Source organism: Panthera onca, chromosome D2 (assembly GCF_046562875.1).
Source record: "Panthera onca isolate mPanOnc1 chromosome D2, mPanOnc1 haplotype 2, whole genome shotgun sequence".
NCBI lineage: Eukaryota > Metazoa > Chordata > Mammalia > Carnivora > Felidae > Panthera > Panthera onca.
The window spans coordinates 16,493,167-16,511,996 of record NC_138349.1 but is presented as its reverse complement, the minus strand read 5'-3'; the positions used below and the strand labels follow the sequence as shown (position 1 = coordinate 16,511,996).

The 18,830-nt window shown below is 44.0% G+C and overlaps 1 protein-coding gene across 19 annotated transcripts in view; it reads right to left on the bottom strand.

Moving 5' to 3' along the window:
- ABLIM1 (actin binding LIM protein 1) overlaps nucleotides 1-18,830 on the bottom strand; it is a 295,000-nt gene that overhangs the window by 34,228 nt on the left and 241,942 nt on the right. For 13 of the 19 annotated variants that reach the window (XM_078434857.2, XM_060641411.3, XM_060641417.3 and 10 more), the window contains exons 7-12: nucleotides 17,784-17,871; nucleotides 13,906-13,964; nucleotides 11,363-11,446; nucleotides 8,313-8,360; nucleotides 1,836-1,913; nucleotides 710-865 (exon numbers count right to left, since the gene is read on the bottom strand). In XM_078434857.2, coding sequence (XP_078290983.1) covers nucleotides 710-865; nucleotides 1,836-1,913; nucleotides 8,313-8,360; nucleotides 11,363-11,446; nucleotides 13,906-13,964; nucleotides 17,784-17,871 — 513 coding nt within the window. The remainder of the gene's footprint in view (nucleotides 1-709; nucleotides 866-1,835; nucleotides 1,914-8,312; nucleotides 8,361-11,362; nucleotides 11,447-13,905; nucleotides 13,965-17,783; nucleotides 17,872-18,830) is intronic. The other 6 variants (XM_060641420.3, XM_060641405.3, XM_060641410.3 and 3 more) reach the window with 2 other exon arrangements.

Below are 18,830 nucleotides of genomic sequence, written 5' to 3'. Positions count from 1 at the left end.
AGTTATTATATAGATATTAACCTTTAACAGACAGTTTATTTAATCCTTACTAACATCCTATGAGGTGAATTCTGTCATCCTGTTTTATAGATGAACAAACTAGGGGTCAGAATGGTTGTTACATGGCCAAAGTCATACAAGCAGCATGTGGGAGTTCCCAGGTTGATCCCAGGTAATTCGATTCCAGAACCCTGGCTCACGTCACTGTGCCATACCGCGGTCTCCACCTCTCTACTCTTCCTGTTCTTGCACATTCTAACTGTCTTAAGGTGCTGCAGACTGTAGCTGTCATAATTTAGGGTGCGTGCTCTCTTTCCTCATGAGCCCCGTGAAGAGGCTTCAGTTTGTCCCCAGATCGAGACCCCAGAAGACTCTCCCTTCATTATTCCGTCTGTCCAGCTCACAGATTCTCCCCTGACAACTTTGACTTCCTCCCCAGCTTGCCCGTTCTGCTATCCCACAACCTAGTACTAACGCTTATTCAATCTTCACTGTTTTCTCTGGCTGGCCTACTCTTTCACTCCTCTGTCACCTCCGGAGCCCAGGGATGGTGTGATAGGTTTTTGGGTACCTCAAAGCTGGTAGGGAAGTCTGTAAATACTGGGCAGTCCAAAAGACCCTCTGCCTTATTTTGATTCCAATCAGTTTTTCTTACACACGTGATAAAAGAGAGGTTGTTGTATAACTCACAGCTTCTAGAATTTATTACCTCTCCCAGGCTCTGCCTCTCCTGTTTGTCCTCATAGCCCGAAGTGTAGAAAGGCTCATAGGTAATGAGATCTGGACGTTCGATATCATATATTGCCTTGACCTTGGGAATGGCTGCTAAATCCTTATAATCCAGGATTTCATTGTCCACCTTTGCCTGGCAAAGTTAAACAGAAAGAAAAATTCTTCTTCAGTCTCATTTCTTTGGGGAACTATTGTTAGTACATTTCACATCCTGCTGAAAAGGTGAAGACCTTAAAAATAAACAAAACCCAAAACATTTTGCTTAGTTTTAAGAACAAAAGCATTCTGCTTTAGAAAGTTGCCAATTTATACCATATATTAATCACTTTTTTTTTTTTTTTTTTTTTTTTTCAACGTTTTTTATTTATTTTTGGGACAGAGAGAGACACAGCATGAGCGGGGGAGGGGCAGAGAGAGAGGGAGACACAGAATCGGAAACAGGCTCCAGGCTCCGAGCCATCAGCCCAGAGCCTGACGCGGGGCTCGAACTCACGGACTCACGGACCGCAAGATCGTGACCTGGCTGAAGTCGGACGCTTAACCGACTGCGCCACCCAGGCGCCCCAATCACTTTTTTTTTTAAGTCATCAGAAGCTTAGGAAAAAGTCTATGCAGAATAAACCAAGTAGAAAAGCCTAAAAACCTTCAGGATAATTTTCCTAAATTTATTACAGAGATGGAAAAGCTCAAACAGATGGTCAAAACAAATCCTCCCAGATGGCTAAAAACAAGAACTGCATATTTGATAAACTAAATATTTAAATACCTTTGCGGCAGAATTTAAGAATACTCAGTATCAGCATTCTGGAAGGTATAATTAATCCCCAAGTATCTATACCCCACTTAGGCACAGCAATTTTTAAACTCCTGCATAGCATTGTTGCATTTTATGGGTCACTGACATTGATGGCCACATTCGCGTATCAATTTAATTACCCGAAGGAAAACATGATTGAGAAGGCTGATCTTCAAAAATGAAAACTGGATCTCATAACAGAAACAGAAGTCATTTCCAATTATTCTATTTTGGATTACCCCCTCTGCTATCACAATCTGCTACTTTACCTGCCCCGGAAGCATCTTTTCCAGAAGCAAATACTTACATAGATAGTATGACCTGGGGAGCCAGGGATACTGGAACCTGGTCTAGAATAAATGCTTTCAGAGGAAGTCCTGGTGGGCTGTAAAATAAACGGCACCTTGTAAGATTTCACACCGTGGCTTCAGAATCAAGACTGGCCTGCATCCCTAGCATTTACTGAAAACTAAGCTGGCTAAAAAAAGATCTGTGACTATTCTGAAGAAGGGAAAATATAACCTAGAAAGACAGAAAAAGGAGAACTGGCTGTGCAATCAGCCTTGAAAATGCATTTGGGGACTTTTCTTTTTACCGTCTCTTCCTGGTCCCCTCCAGTGCCTTCTGGCTCTACCATCAGGCACACACATTTCCCTCCACCTCTGTTGCCACAACCCCAGCCCCAGTCACCACCTCCGCTCATCTGGACGATTCCAATGACCTTCTCTGCAGGTTTCCTGCCTTTGTTCTTGCCCTCTTCAAATCCCCTGGAGCCCAAGGGCCAGAGAACTCTTTTAAAAACAGAGTTTAGATGGTTACTACCCTGTTTTTGGCTTCAGCAACCATTTAGAATAAAGTCACAACTCCCAGGGCCTCAGGGTTTTGCTTCTGCCTTCCTCTCCCCTTTCTCACCCACTACCCACCATCACTCATGGAACATGGTGCACGTCCCTGCTTCAGGGTTCTTATCTCAGCTCTTCCCTCTGCCTGAAATGCTCTGAGCCCCAGTTTTACTGGATTTTTTTTCCTCCTTCAGTCTTGGCTTTAAATATCACCTCCTCAAAGAAGCCCTCCCTGATCTTTCAATCCAGAATGGTTACCCTTATCTTCTCTCAGTGTCACTCTTAGTTTTCCTTCATGAATACAATTTATAATTCCCATGTTTTTTTGCTGGTGGGTTGGCTGGTTTTCTGGATCATGTGTATTTTCCTTATGAACTTTAGTTACCACCTCTGACCTCACAGGATATGCCTAATGTTTCATGCAGGTAAGTAGAAGGCGTAAATATTAGTTGAGGGAATGAGCCAGAATTTGTTGTCTGTAAACACTCAGTTTGTGGATACTTGACTCACGTTAATTCCGTGACTCCAGCCTAGCCCCACAGTCACTGAGTCACTGAGGTAAGGTTAGTGGTTGGCCACTCAGAAAGAGAAAAGAAACCAGACTTTATAATATATGCCTTGAGGACCCTGAGAGTGAGTGGTGGTGACTGACAGTAGTGGGCTGGAAATGTATAAAGTAGGGTTAACTGCCTCCCACCCTGCCCAGCACATTCTGGAAAGCTCTGCAAAGAAAACCCAAGGACTAGTCTTGAAAGACTTGCTGCCCTCTGTACAGATACTTCTTGGAGATGAAAATTTGCAGTTCTACATTAGAAATAGGATTTTTCCTCTTCGGTACTGTTTCTACTGATATTTGTCACCTTGAACATGAGTGTGACTGAGCCAAAAACCTCCTCTAAAAATAAGGATGTTGCATCACTACGTAATTCACGTCTGAAATAATGAGAGCAAACCCACCCGGCCAATTCAAGTTAGGCAGTGATTAGACTCTAATAGAATTCACTTGAGGGGTGTGAAGTATCATTCTCATGTCTTTGAGATACACAGGGTGGAGAGGGGTTGGAGAAATCACATTGTGCACTGGCCCACTGCTTCTGGTCCCCTCCCCCCAAACCTGCCACATACAACTACCTTCCTCCTAGACTTCAGTTTTCAAATCACGTGCATATCTCGATAACGAGGAAATTCTCAATACTAAGTATACAGAGAAAGGAAGGATTCACATAACAACGCTACTCAAGAAGCCCAGTTCCTAGATCTGCTTCCCAATGAAATGTAAGGGTGACTCAACCAAAGCGTCGCCCTTCTTTAAAAAGAGAGGCCACCCCTTGATAAAGTTGAGCCAGGATGCCTCCCTGTGGGGGAACTGTTCACTACAGGTAGCCCTTCAGCTTCAAGTGGCCAGGAGCGAAGACGTGCCAACTCAATATCAGAATGAAACCTGGTAAGTAACCACCCAAGAATATGAACAGGCGCTAACGTGGGGCGTCTGCTTACTATGTGGCAGGCTCCGTGCAGGCTTGATCTCACTTCAGTCTCCTCCATAACCCCTTGAGGAAGACATCTGTTTTACAGATGAGGAAGAAGGACGCAGGCCCCAGGCTCCGCAAGTCCTCAAGTGTCCGGATATGAAGCCAGACACCCTAGAGATGGAGCCCAAGCTCTTAGCCCCTGCACTACAATCTCCCCCCTATTGGAAGGTAAATGCCGCCATTTATTCCTCATTAACACAGCTACGGGACAGATGAGAAAAAAACAGAAAAAAACTGGAGATCAACTACCAGAAGAGCCTGCCAACTGAAAATGTTTTCATTGCCATTAACGCCAGAGGAACCCTGCTGTGGCTCACCGTGTCGGGGTGCGACAGGAGAGGGTGCAGTATGGGACAGCCAGACGTCTTCAGTCTACTGGCGTTGCTATGACAAAGTATTGTTTTCATTAACAATTAGGACATTGTGTGAACAGCCAAGGAACACGCTGAGCTTTGGGGTCTCGCCCATGTCAGTCACCCTACCTCTGCCAAACATGGGTCAGGGGACACTTTCTGCCTTTCCCGTAGTGATGCACCTGGGGGTGGCTCTGAGGTCTCTTGCTCCCTCGTGTACTGCGCATACGGAGAGGAATGTCGCTGGAGAGCCACGTGAACACATGCCCCGGACGGGGTCTGTAATGCTCTCTTCCAGGATGAGGAACTCCATGGAAGAGAAACGTCCCTTGGCCGAACCAGCCTGTTTCCATTCAGGCTCTCTTTCCATTCTTCTTCACCAGATTAGAGTGTGAGCTGTGCAGGTTCCATTCAGCTGGTTCATTTGCACCATTAATATGGCGGAGCTCAAGGTTTGAAGGGTTGTCGGTCGATCTGATTTCCCGTCAAGTCCCATTTCATTCCTCGGGGTTTTCAGATCTGAACCACCTCCATCTGGCGTACACCTGCCCTGGGTTCTCTGATTCTAAAATACATATTTTAGATTTTTATAGGCAGACAGTGTTCAAAATCAGTTCGGCTACTCGTCAAATCCAATGATGTTCTGGCTCTTGTGGAGAGACCAATCTTCCATGAGTACCTTCAGACCATCTAGCACTGGGAAATGCTCAAGATGTCTCCTGGAGGCTCAGAAACTTCTCCTTGTTTCATTGCATTTACTGTTGCTGCTTTTGCTTCGTTCTGGTCTCCTAACCTTCCTGTAAACTCTATTTCCATAGGAATCCTGCTTATGGGTTGAGTTACATCCTTCTTTTCTTACAATGGCCCTTCTTCCTTCTGTTTTCCTGTCTAAAATGAAATAATGGGAGAAAACACAACTCTGTGTAGTATAGGACGGGGGGGGTGAAAAGGCTGGTTTTGGGTCAAGAAATTTGGTTCAAATCCTGGCTTCCCTACTTGTGTGACACCAGAGGAGTTTTCCTTTTTCTTTCCTTTCTCGCGTTCTCTCCATTTTTCTTTGGACTTTCTTGAGCTTCAGCTTCTCATTTATAGAATGGAGGAGAGGGTACTAATGCCTAAGAGAGGGACAAAGGAATCAATAGCTATAAAGCTTCAAACACCTTGCCCAGCATACGGCAAGTACCCATTTTCAGCATTTTCCGGACATCGGACATTAGATGGGATTTCCTAAGTCTGTTCATCTCACATAGTTTAGGAGAGCACTGCCCGTTTTGCTCTTCACGATAGAATAGTCCTTTCAAATCTGAGCTACATGGACTAGATGTCTCTAGAGCTGTCTACGGCTACTGCACTTGCATACTTTCCCATCAGAACTCAGATGTGTGAAGTATGTCGGACGAACAAACTGACAAATGCCCTTCCCCTTTTCTGAGAGCTCTGTGAAGTGACTGTACATCCTTCCGCGATGGTGACTTCCTGCTTAGGTCTCAGCTTTACCGATCAATGCCCTTTCCATGCCTGATGGCAAAGACCTTGCACAGGCCTGTCTTATCTGCCAGAACGGTTCTTGGTTTGCGGCTTCTTCAACTATGCTCAAGGCTTAAACAGCACACGTGGATTCTTGCCTGTTTTGCCACAGTTCCTAATGGCTCCTGAAGCGTACGTGCTCCACCAACGGAGGTTAGAGGTCCCTCCTTTACGAAGATAATAAGATTAGTTTTTAAAACTGAACTATTGTTTTGGGTGTTTTTACAGGGGGTCTTTTAATCTTAAATATTTGGAATTTTACATTTCAATGCTAAATGTCTCGAGTTTGAAACAGGTTGAACTTTTCATTTTTATTTATTTATTTATTTTTTTCAGGTTGAACTTTTTAAATGAACATCTTTATTTTTAAAAGAAACCCTTTTGGGGTGCTTGTGTGGCTCAGTTAAGTGTCCGATTTTGGCTCAGGTCATGATCTCACAGTGAGTGAGCTCTAATCCCACGTCGGGCTCTGTGCTGACAGCTCGGAGCCTGGAGCCTGGAGCCTGCTTCCGATTCTGTGTCTCCCTCTCTCTCTCTCTCTCTGCCTCTCCCCCTTGCACTCTCAAAAATAAATAAATGTTAACAAAAGAAAAAAAAGAAAAAAAAGAAACCCTTCAATTCTTTCAGCTGTATTCTGCCCCCGGATTAACCGATAAATAACTTGCTGGGCGTCTCTGACGGCCGAGACAGGTTCAAAAGGCACACAGCTATCTTCTAATAGAGCAGCGCAAATCTACTCCAATTGAAACTCATTTCACTTGAACAGCGACACCTTAACCACCACGCTTTCCCTCTCTCAAATCCCGCTGACGGTTTCTTCTTTACCTGGAACGGAACCCTAGTGTCACCGTGCTGGGCTACGGCAAAGTTTTACAAGAGGATCCCCATTTCCACAGATGATCCTTATATGCAATTATTTAACCTACGTTACTATTTCAACCTGTTCTGGTATCCAGGGTAACAACAGTGACCCAGCAATTACTAAACAATAGCCCAATGGGTCAGCAGGCTTTGTAAGCCTCTAGGAGAGTTATGAGGAACTGAAGTACTCTCTTGCCTATACTGCTCTCCCTTGAACAGTGCCCAGGTTCACAGCATCGACCCACCGTGCGGTGGAAAATCCACGTGTAGCTTTTGACTCCTCCAAAACTTAATTACCAATAGCCCACTGTTGGGCAGGAAGCCTAACTGAGAACGTCAACAGTTGAATACGACATGTTTTGTATGTCATATGTATCACATACTATATTCATACAAGAAAGTAAGCTAAAGGAACGCAATTAAGAAAATCCCAAAGAAGAGAAAATACATTTACAGTGCTGCAGTATATTTATGCATTAAAAAAGTGTATGAGTGTGCCCATGCAGTTCAAACCTATGCTCTTCCAGAGTCAGCTGTATTATAAATGAAGGTAATTTCAAATGTTTATCCTCAAAGGTATGCCCATTTCTGTCCTACAGAGGAAGGAAGCAGGATCTGTGATTAAGCTATTAGAAGCTGATGCAATTTACTTATTTTCCTCTAAGCACCTTTTCCTTCATGCCTTATGGAAAAACCCAATTTGAAAGCACAGTAGGAAAATTCGATTCTTTTTTTTTAATGCCATCTTTGGAAAAAAAAATGCAAGGCAAGAGTGGAGAAGGGACAGTAGCGAAAGGATTATAGACTGGCTGTGATGTCTCGAAGTATTTTTCTAATAAAATTAGGCAAATAATTGAATCTTTATTTTGGCTACAGAAGGAAAGGAACTTCACTAAGAACCTTCTGTTGTACGTGGTTGTCCGCACTCATACTCAGCAAGCAAAGGGTCCATATGACCTACATTTATTTCCCCAGCACATGTTCAGGGACTCACTTTTGATTTCAAAATAGTTTTTCATTTTTCTCAAAAAAAAAAAAAATCAACCAAGAGAAGTCTCACCAGAAGACTAGTAGTTCATTCCAATGGGGAAGAGAAAAACCCCACGGCCTTTGATCACTTATAGTAAATACACGTCTTTTGAAAACACACGTCTTTTTGTTTTCTGCATGAAATCTTTTTTAAAAGCCCTCTAACTACCTTGCAGCTGACTTTTCCTCTATGCCTTGACGTGGTCCATCTGTCCTACCATTAAAAGGCACAGTCACAAAGTGAAAATCACCCTGAAGACATCTTTTTATGTTCCCATCCGGCTCTCATCATTCTACTGACTATGAAACACTTACCAGAGCTCTGCCTGGTGAAGAAGCAGATAAATTATATTTTCCATTTACTTTCAATATGGGCCACCATAATGTCTGGTCCCTTCTCAGTTGGGGGGTGCTGGAAAAGCTCTCTGCTTCCCTGCCCTCCCCCCCCCCCTTTCAGCAGGAGCAGGGGTGCAACGACTACCCATCTACTTTGCATTCCCCCAAAGCCATGCTCTAAGAAGGGAGAGAAACTACAGGCAACTGGCAGCCAGACGGGAAAGAGTTTATGACCGCCTAGGGGACAACTAATGATATAAGGTGACTGCCACCTTATACGAAGTGCTGCTGTGATTGACAGTACCTGCCTTGGGTTTTTGTCCCAGTTCACTAGACAAGGTGGTGATAACAGCTGCAGAAGAAGGAATACTTTTAAAATCTACATACATTGAGCGTTCACTGCTAAGTCAAGAAAGGGTGAAATTAACTCCTTTGGAGAAAGGAACTTTATGTTTCAGAGGAAGCAGGAAGGACTCGTGGGCACACATTCCCTTCTCTGCAGTGTGACAAATGCCATCAACCTTTACTATGGCCAAGAGCCTCAATGTCTTTTTGTCATAAGTCATAGCCCCTAAACATACTCATGAATTATAAAAACACACCAAAAAAGAATGAAATATTCGAATAAAGTGAAAGCCTGGAACGAGGCGGTATGTTATCGTAGTGATGTTAATAAGACAAAAACCAACATTATCCCTTTGAGATATATGTACAGATTCTAATTAGCTCTTTTTTAAAAAATATACACACACGGTACATGTTTGGTATATTATAGGTTTGCAGGTGCATACGTTATGCTAGTGAATGTTAGTTTCAAAAGACAAAAATCTCATGCCCATTTTGTACGGCAGTCCGTTCATGCTTTAGTCTCCAAAGGCACATCAGAGAAGCTCCTTTTAAGAATATAGCAAATGATCCACTCCAGATTATTACAAACTGAGTCCTGGGAATATCATGTGCTTTGTCTATAATGAATTACAGCAGACATTACAAAGGTTAGTACTGAGTTTTACCTATAGACAAAATTTGCTATTCATATACAACTTTTCCAAGTAAATAAGACTGGAACATGTTTTCCTTAGGTAATTTTCTTTTCATCATTTTCTTTTGCCTATACCTCAGCATGAGGAAAGAAGGAACAATAATGAATATAACAATTCATTATTATATAAATAATGAAATGTCTTTCCTCCTATAAATTTCCTCCCGGGGCACAGGGTGCTGACTATCCTGCAGGAGTACAGTTGGTTTACCTAATAACTAAAAAGGTTTGATATTACTTGGTGAAATGAGCCGCTTGTATAAGGCGTCTAAGATCAACATATCCGTGTGACTTGAGTTTCCAGGCTTCTTCAAAGTGCTGGTGAGCTGTTCCTCAGTGGCCAATGGGTGAAGGGAGACCTTGTCAAATGGCCTATTTCTTTGCCAGGTCCCAAGCTGTTTACAACTTTCTGTGATGGAGCTCAAGCTGACTTCATTGAGATTTATGGCTGGATAATGGGAATCAGATGTCCCTTTTGAACAGGATAGGAAGAGAGTGGTTATTAAAAACAGAGCTCTCTCTCTCTCCTCTAACTCACCACTGCTTACGATGCGCCCCATCTTTAAAATTTAAGGGTCTGGAGCAAACCAAGAATTTCACACTTGATGATGGTATTTTTGTTCAAGTCGTGAAAATGCATCATTTGGCTATAGCCTTCGGCTAACAAGATAGAATCCTATTTGAGTTATAACGTATACTTTTGGGAAAGAGACCCCAAAACTGTTGAAAAAGCAACTTCCTGCCAAACAGAGGTACTATTTGCAGTGGGGGCAATCTTTGGCTGTTGTGCTAGATTCATGAGACCATAACTTCATTACGTGTGAAAACCCTGCTGCTGGAGCTGAAGCTTTAAGACAGAATGGAGATCACGTGACAAATGCAAGTTGGAGGCAACCCGGTATCATGGGCCAACACCACATAGCCGAGGCCTGGAATCTGCAGTTAAATCTTGCCCGCTGATGCCCGGGGAGCCTTGGGCTGACCTCCTTCTATAGATGAGGAAACTGAGGGGGTTGATGTCTAAATTAGGTTTCTTTCCACTCTAAAAATATATACTTCTAACTATCTTCCAAACCATTTAATAAAAGAAGGTAAACTTTTAATAAAAGTAGACTGAGCAACACCTCTCAGCCTTAGTGCCGTTCTGGCAGGCATACACGGAGCCCAGGCTAAAATGCTCTAGTGTAACCTTGAACTGTTAGCAGAGCTAAAGACTGGGTTTCATCCGGGCAGAGAGAGGATTGTGGAAAGTTATTATAATTTCACAGCTTTCAGTGGGTTCTCAAGACCCCCAAGGAAGATATTGTGTGTGTGTGCAAGAAGCACAGTCTCCTGCCTCACTGCTCATCTGGAGGGCTGGCTGAGCTCTCGCCTTGCTTCTGCGTCGTCCTGCGGGGCATGCTGCTCTCCTTCCTACCCCCAGCGGACTTAGTCCGTGTGTAATGCTCCTCTCCTTCTGCCTTCCTGACTTCCTCTCTGATGCCCGGTGGTGTGCTGGAAAGAGCATGAGTTATGGGCTCAGAGACCCGGCTTCCAATCTCAGCTCTACCCCTGACCAGTGGTGTAACTCTGGGGAAAGTACCTAACTGTGATCGGTCTCAGTCTCTCCATCTGTAAAATGGGAGTGAGGATAGCTACTTCCCAGGGATTCTTAGGGAGAGCAAATAGAGTACATTTAAACCCTTTGGCCTCTGCAGAGTAGGTGCCTGGTCTCTTGTTTCCTTTCTCCACTTCCCTGCTGCTTTCTTGAGATGAACCACTCCCTACACAGGCATTGTGTTCCCCTAGTTCCATGCTTCTGCGATCCCCCTCAGCAGCCCCACCTTTCTCATCATGTCCATCCAGGCTCCAAAATTCAACTCAAGGACCACTGTTCCCAGGGAGTGCCCCTTGGGACCCTTTCTCTCACCTGACATTCCTTGGTCTAGGTGATGTGCTTCTATACCATTTTATAAGGACGTATCTGTCTTCCCTGCTATTCACCAGCATCCAGCCCAGCACTAACTATACCTGGGTGCCTGGCAAACATTTGTTCAACGAACAAATGTGTGAACCCGGGACCCAAAGGGGAGCTTCTAATGTGCTCGCTTTAACGAAGGTGACGCTTTAGCCAGTTTCTAAATGAAAACAATAATGAGAGAAGAAAACAGCCAGAATCGGAATGTGAGATGCACTCTGTGGGGTGAGAAAAAGCATCTGCCTCTGCAGGAGCCGGAGAAGTTATGTGGGACGAGCAGCACGAGGACGGCAAGCCACAGAAGCCTGGGGCCAGGACAGCGGCTCTAAGCCTCAGCCTTAGACACAGTGCCAACCTGCAGAGACGGAGACCGTCCTGTGCGTCGAACCAGACTTTTGGGATAAAAGAAATCAGATGAAGAACGATGAATGTTTGGCGGCTGCCACAAAACATGAGAAAAGGAAAGAATGAGCAAAGAAATATCCTCCATTTAGAAACACTGCACAAAAAACAACACAACACAAAACCTTTGGGAAAACATATTTGATAATAAACATCAAGTGGCATCACTTTAGAGTTGGGGTGTGTGTGTGTGTATGTGTGTGTGTTGGGGGGGGCCCATGTTTAAAAGCATATTAACTGGCCTTCAAGTTACAGTTTATTTACCCACATTCTAACTTCCCATGATTTCTTTCCATTTATTTTGGCTGAGACATTTTTATATACGAAGAGTAAGAAACCAGTGGAGCCATTGACAGATGTCTTTTAGAATCTGTCATTACAAACGCCCTGTGAGTTCTTAAATACCAAGAATGTGGATTACTCAGTGGGGTGGCAGAAAGAGTCTTAAAACATTTTCATTTTGCTATGGTAACTGCACTGATGTGACACCCTGTGAAAGGCTTGGAGATCTTGGCTCAAGGTCTGTGATTTGTAGACACACCCTTAAGAGAGCACAACGTTTACTCCCTTATTCAAAAACTGATTCCTCTTTCAGCCCCAAGAGCATCAGTCAGCAAGTACCCCACTCCGGGCACACAGGGACCTCCTCCCCTCTGGAATGCTCCATCCTTCGCACTACTGAGCTTCCCAAAGGTGAGCGAGCTGAGGGCTGGCCTGACCGCCCAAGTGGTTGAATGTTGGCTTTAGGAGAAACGTTTTGGAATTTTCTGGAAAACTTTACTAAAGGAAGAAAAACTAATAGCTCTTCTTGGCCAGAACGAGTAGAAATATTTCACTAGTTGTTTTCATAAGCTTATACAGAGAGTTCTATCAAGATGCAATCAAGAGTGTTTTTTTCTTTTTCTTTCTTTTTTTTTTTTTAAATATTATTTTAGCAACACTATCTGCAAACTCAAGCAATCCTTACAGAGAAAAGACACACATTCCATGTACTCTGGTCTCATTGACATTCTCCTCCTCATGTCCCAAAAGAGTTCATCAGGGATGAAGTGAAAATGATTATTCAAAAAACTGAAAATAACACTGCAGAGATAGTATAAAGTCACTAGCTACTTGGGTGGTTTCTGGGCAGCAGCCCCAAGCTATGCTATGAATTTTACATTCTTATGATAAAAGTGACAATAACTATCTTTCACGGTCCAGGATTTTATAAAGATAACCCATTTCCAAAGCATCCATGGTTCCTCCAAACTCGCAGACTCTGGTGCCCAACATGGGTGACCATTCCAGCGGGCATCAGCCTGGTGGATGCACTTGAGGGTTACACGCACGTGTTCAAGCTGGAGTTGTTTTGTAGAAACAGAGACCAAAGCCATCCTGGTATTGGTGGACAAATTCCTTTTCAGTTTGTCTGGTTGTTACTCAGTTATTCTGAGAAAAGGTGGGTTTTTTTTTTTTTTGTTCTCCTCCATAAAGGTATGATGCTGATGGGATTACAATACACAGCTGCTGATGCCTACTAATGGCAATTCGAGAAGACGTGACACCACACGCTAGAGTTTGGCTTCCAAAAGCAATTCAGACCATTATTTTCCCTGAGATGCCAAGTGTAGCAGAAACTAGTTTTTCCAAGGGTTGGCTAAACCAGGAGGCCGTGGACTGGGATCCAGTGTGATTATTACTCAGGGAATATTTCACAGTCCAGGGGAAAAACTAGGGGCCTCCGAACAGGATACAGACAATGATGATGCCTTACATGTGTGCACAGCTCTTTGCTTCTGAAGCAGATAAAATAGTGTCACCTAGAGGTGTTGTCAGGCTTGAGCAAGGCCGGGGAAAAGGTTCTAGAAGGGAGAGATGAAGAGGGTCTACCCTTTTGCCCGTGTGCTTGGTGTTCAGGGATAGTTACTAAACCATTCTGATGTCCCCTAAGAGTTAAGTTACAAGACCATCCAGGATGCTTATTCACACTGACCCTTCTGGGCTCATCATTATTTCCCCAAAGGTTTTATCCGACAAGCCGTCAGCTTCTGGAGACAGAGGCCCTTCGGTGAATTTGGATTTAAGAGGTCAGTAAAATGCACCAGGAGCTAAGCACGGATGCAGAATTTGGGTTGAGGTGGTACATTATGGACCGAAGTACAAAAAAGTCTGGTGAGGTCACCAGATGTTGGGCCTAGAACTGGATGAATCATTTTTTCACGTGCGTATGGTTTGATTTTTCCCTTGAATGCTTTCCTACGAACCGGACTAGTGAGGCAAGGCTTACTTTCTCCAACACGAGCGTTTGGAATAAAAACCACAATCGATTTAACAAAGGAGGGAAGGGAACTTCCTTCTCTGGCTAAATGGTCTTTCAGCTTGGCTTGTTAATGAGAGAAAAAAAAAAAATCATGAGAAAGTAATTTCCCCCAAATTCCAGCCCTGAAAACTAGTGACTGTGACACAGACGGCCAATAAATGCAGCTGGCATTACAGCTCTAATTGTCTCCTTACCCGCAGCTTTTCCTCCGTCTTGGTAGATTGCTTACAGTCGGGATGCCAAACGGTGGAACCTGGAAAGACACAGTGCCCCGCAAAGAGTTAAGGGAAATGGAAAGAAGCCATAGTCATATTAGATAGAACTTCAGAGAATGGTTCAGATCCTTCTCTCCCTAACACAGGGGAGTGTTAAAGCCCTGTGCCCAAGTGAATTATGACAACTCCAACCTCCAGGTGAGTTTTCCTCATCCAGTCTGAGCTTGCTCTATAAAGGTCAGAATTCTAGACCACAGAGACCACTACCTGGGCACAAGTGTTTTGATGTAAGAGATGTTTAGTTCTTGACTGAGTGCTGTTCTTGTTTTGGGCCATACTATTATCCTTTAAAAGTCATGTCTGGGGGCGTCTGGGTGGCTCAGTCGGTTAAGCGTCCGACTTCGGCTCAGGTCACGATCTCGCAGTATGTGAGTTCGAGCCCCGCGTCGGGCTCTGTGCTGACTGCTCAGAGCCTGGAGCCTGTTTCAGATTCTGTGTCTCCCTCTCTCTCTGACCCTCCCCTGTTCATGCTCTGTCTCTCTCTGTCTCAAAAATAAATAAACGTTAGAAAAAAAAATTAAAAAAAAAATAAATAGAAGTCATGTCTGTGTGCTTACTATAAGCTGTGTTGAATTTAAGTCTAAGTAATAAGCCATGCTTCTAGAACATCCAAACAACCGAGCAATTTAGAGGGGAATAAAGTCAAACCATATCCAGAAGCAAAACTCACTGAATTTTTTGTTGATCCAATTATACATAGTCATCTACAAAGATAGGGAAAATCAAGCCAACTAGTAGAAAGGTTGAAAGTTATGGTACAAATGCAGAAGTTTCCTTTAACTTTTCACCCTTTAACTAACCAAAAAAAGCCTTCGCTCTGAAATGAGTGGAAATACTACCTGTCATTTTCTGTTTCGGTGTCAATGCCTCATGTTCCCAGGGTACGAAGCTCTTCCATGGATGGTACGAGTATCACAGAACTAAGCAAAACACTTATATCCAATAGAAAACTCTAGTAAGAATCCACGCCCGCCTACATGATTTTGTATACCTAGATATATATGTCATTTATCCGGTTGTGGCAAAGACCTGTATGTAAATCCTGTGTTTACACAAGGCTACAGGCAGATATGAAGGAGCACTTAAAAAGACTTGAGCAGGGGTGCCTGGGTGGCTCAGTCGGTTGAGCGTCCAACTTCGGCTCAGGTCACGATCTCACAGTTTGTGGGTTCAAGCCCCGCATCAGGCTCTGTGCTGACTGCTTGCTCAGAGCCTGGAGCATGCTTCAGAGTCTGTCTCCTTCGCTCTCCGCCCCTCTCCCACTCACACTTTGTCTCACTCTGTTTCTCAAAAATAAATAAAATGTAAAAAAAAAAAATTTTTAAAAATAAATAAAAAGACTTGAGCAAATAAAGTTACTAAGGTGACAGCAGCGAGTAAATGATATGAATCTGTTCAGTCTTGGTATGAATATTAGACTTCCCACATTTTACCGTTAAATCTTTCTCTCTTCAAGCAACAAACTGTGTGTCCTCGAAGTCACTAAAGTACCTCTTGAGTCATTTTATACCACTGAGCTAAAATAGCTAAAATAATATTAATGACAAGGATAATACCCTTTATTATCAGAGGACTACTTTAATCCCTCTTTAACAATCATTTCTATCTTGCTTTATTTACCCAGAGCCAAAAAATAAACACTAAAATAAAATAAAATAAAAAGAAGAAAACGAAACAAGCCAGATTCATAGTCCCGTCAGCATTAACATTTACTCGGAGGCTGGCCACAAAGCGCAGGAAAGCCGCCCAGTGTGGAGAGCTAAGGGGCAGGGGTGGGCTCATGGACAGCATTCGCTGTGAAGGTTCTACCAAGCGGGAGTTGTTGGCCAGAACACTGGGTTTGCACACAGCGTCACATTGTTCTCCAGGGGTCAGACACACAAGGAACGTGACTCAGGGAGAGTATGAGATACTGAGGAAGACGAACTACTCATTCGCCAAGGATGCGTCGAGAGGGCAGGCAAAGAGCGCCGAAGCCCAGCACCAGTAAGATGTTCAGGACGACCGCTGGAGTTCTGAACACAGCCCATCTGGACGGGTAGTTGTTTATTTGTAGCACGAATGTGCTGTATTTGTGCACAGCTTGAACCCACTCCCTATTCAGGTTCCAGAACCATGTGCACGTGCAGAGCTGTGCCCAGAGCCTTTCAGTCTTCAGGGTCTCGCGGACACGGGGTTGACACCCACTCGGTGTCTTTGTTTTTGCGGGCTGCAATCGACACACTAAAATCTAAAACAAAGCCTGGACACCAAATGGAGAATAAATCTGCTCCATGCTGAAAATGCAAAGCGACACCTGCCTATTGCTACACAGATTCACAGCCTGCCCCCGGGGAAATGTGTCATATAAAGTCCACATGAGACCAGGGATTTGAGAGCTTGTCACTTGCCTTCATCGGGCCCTTTAAAATTCAGTGGCTTCTTAAATCAAGATTTTCCAGAGTGATCATTAAAACGAAGGGATGTTTGGGTTGTCCAGTTCTCCTACTTTTTAGAGGATGGTAGCTAAGGCTTTGCTTTAATACTCAAGAATCTTTTCTGTAGACTTTTCTTAGTTGTATAAGAACAAGACAGAGAGCAAAGCAAACCATTCATTAAAAATACACATAATGTTACGTGCAGAGAAACAAAGAAATGAATGTGAAGGCAGCTGAGACCCAGTAATTACCAAACCGAATGAGTACCAGCTCTCATGGTTCTTGCTAATTTTACTGATAAGCCCTTGTCTATTTAATGGCTCTTTTTCCAGCTAAAAATAGAAAAATGTTTGTGCAGATGGTGCCGTTTGACTGGAAGAGAATCCTTCCCTAAGCTTCTCTCTGAGAAATTTCAGCATTTTAGGGGAGATAAAAACTAGTCATGGTTGAACACTGGCAATGTTTCTCAAAATGATTTTCGATGAAAAAAAACATCTAATGGCCCTCTGGTAATACATATTTCTTCGCCACCAGAAATCTCTCCGTTTCTCTTTCAGGGACTCTGGGTATGTTCTCTCTCCTTCTTTTGCCGTCTCTCTTTCTTTCAGGATGAGAGCTATGCTATCTTAATGGGATGAAATACTTCTGTGATGCAATTCACCAAATATTAGGGTTTTCTTCTTCCTGAAAGCGTGCATAAGAAAGAGCCGCCTGGAGGGGCGCCTGGGTGGCTCAGTCAGTTGAGCGGCCGACTTTGGCTCAGGTCACGATCTCGTGGTCCGCGAGTTCGAGCCCCGCGTCGGGCTCTGGGCTGATGGCTCAGAGCCTGGAGCCTGCTTCCGATTCTGTGTCTCCCTCTCTCTCTGCCCCTCCCCCGTTCATGCTGTGTGTCTCTCTCTGTCTCAAAAATAAATAAACGTTAAAAAAAAAAGAAAAAAAAAAAAGAAAGAGCCACCTGGAGCTTGAAAAAAAAAAAAAAATCCTTCTCGCAGGACAGTGAAAGAAGCAAAGACCAAGTAGCATCTAGAAATGCTTTCTTTTTGCCTTTTTTCCCAAGCCTATTCCTGGGGGGGAGGGCTGGAAGGAGGTGTCGCTGATTTTCATCCTTGCCTCACCTCCACGGCACCAAACATCAAGTCCTATTTGTTCATTCCAGAAGCATCACATTCCTTTGTTCAACAGACTCAGGGGCTCACTGCCAGCATGCCCACTGCTTGGCTGATGAATACTAATTGCTGAGGTAACTTTTGGCCACGTTCATTTTGGATCTGGGGAGCCTTGCGGCTAACGAAAGGCCTCCTTCTCTGAAAACGAGCAGACAGAGCAAGGTTTTCTTTCCTCCGGTGGGGAGAACTTACTGGCTTCTCGAGCCCATCTTACCTTGAAGATACATTTCCTCTCCTTCTGTGAACATCTGGTTGCACCTGCTGCATCGTGCACAGCTGGGGTGGTAATGTTTGTCACCTGCCTGCAAGAGAAGAGGTAGGGGCTCTTAGTTTATACCTTATCACAGCTCTCAGCCTCTTTTCTGGACTCGGGGATTTGGAGGAAAAAAAGAAACAGCTGAGGCGGGAAAAGTAAGTGCCCAGTTGACCAACGCCTCCTACATCAACAGCCCTGGAAGCTGAGGCCGCCCCATTAGAACGGGAAGGGGCTCACAGACCAGCTACTTGTGCCTGGATGATGGGGCAGCTTTGCTTCTCGGGGCTTCTGGAGCCCGTTTGTCCCCTGGCCTGGGTACTCATGGATGGTTGCCAGTGACTCACCATGTGCCTGTGATAAGCCCACTCCATCTCCAAAAAACCCTACCCCCACAAAACAACACCCAAATGGATGCGAAGACTAATATTGGTTTGTACTAAAGCAATAAAAAGACAGGATTCTCATATTTAGCAGGTTTTTTGCTTCCTTAGCTAAACTGTCTAAAAATAATAAAATCTAGCTTGCATCAAGAGGAGAAAAACCATGGTAAGAGGCATCATCCACAACTTTTACCTCGGAAGGACCCCAAAGTCTCTTCTGTGTTGCTTATAACGATCTTTTATCAAAGTCGTACATTAAGTGTTTTCTGAAGAAGGCACTTTACTGAGGTTGGCCCTGCATTATTCATGAGCTTTTCACATTCCTAAATATGACAGATGCCAGCACAGCAGGTGTTGACTTCCCCAAAGCAAAATGTCACTGGACACAGGGACAATTCTCCAGACAGGTGCCAAGTCACATTAGAGTCACGCTCCAAATGCATGCCTGGCAAAATGGAATCTTTTTTATCACTTAGCAAAAAATCCTTACCACCTAAAAATCACCAAAGGTACTCTGCGATGAAACCATTTTCTCAACCAACCGTGCAACACTTCTTTCGCATGGGCCACATGCAAGGCAGGGCTGAGAGCACAGAGTCAGAAGTGGCTGCACCCTGCGCCTGCA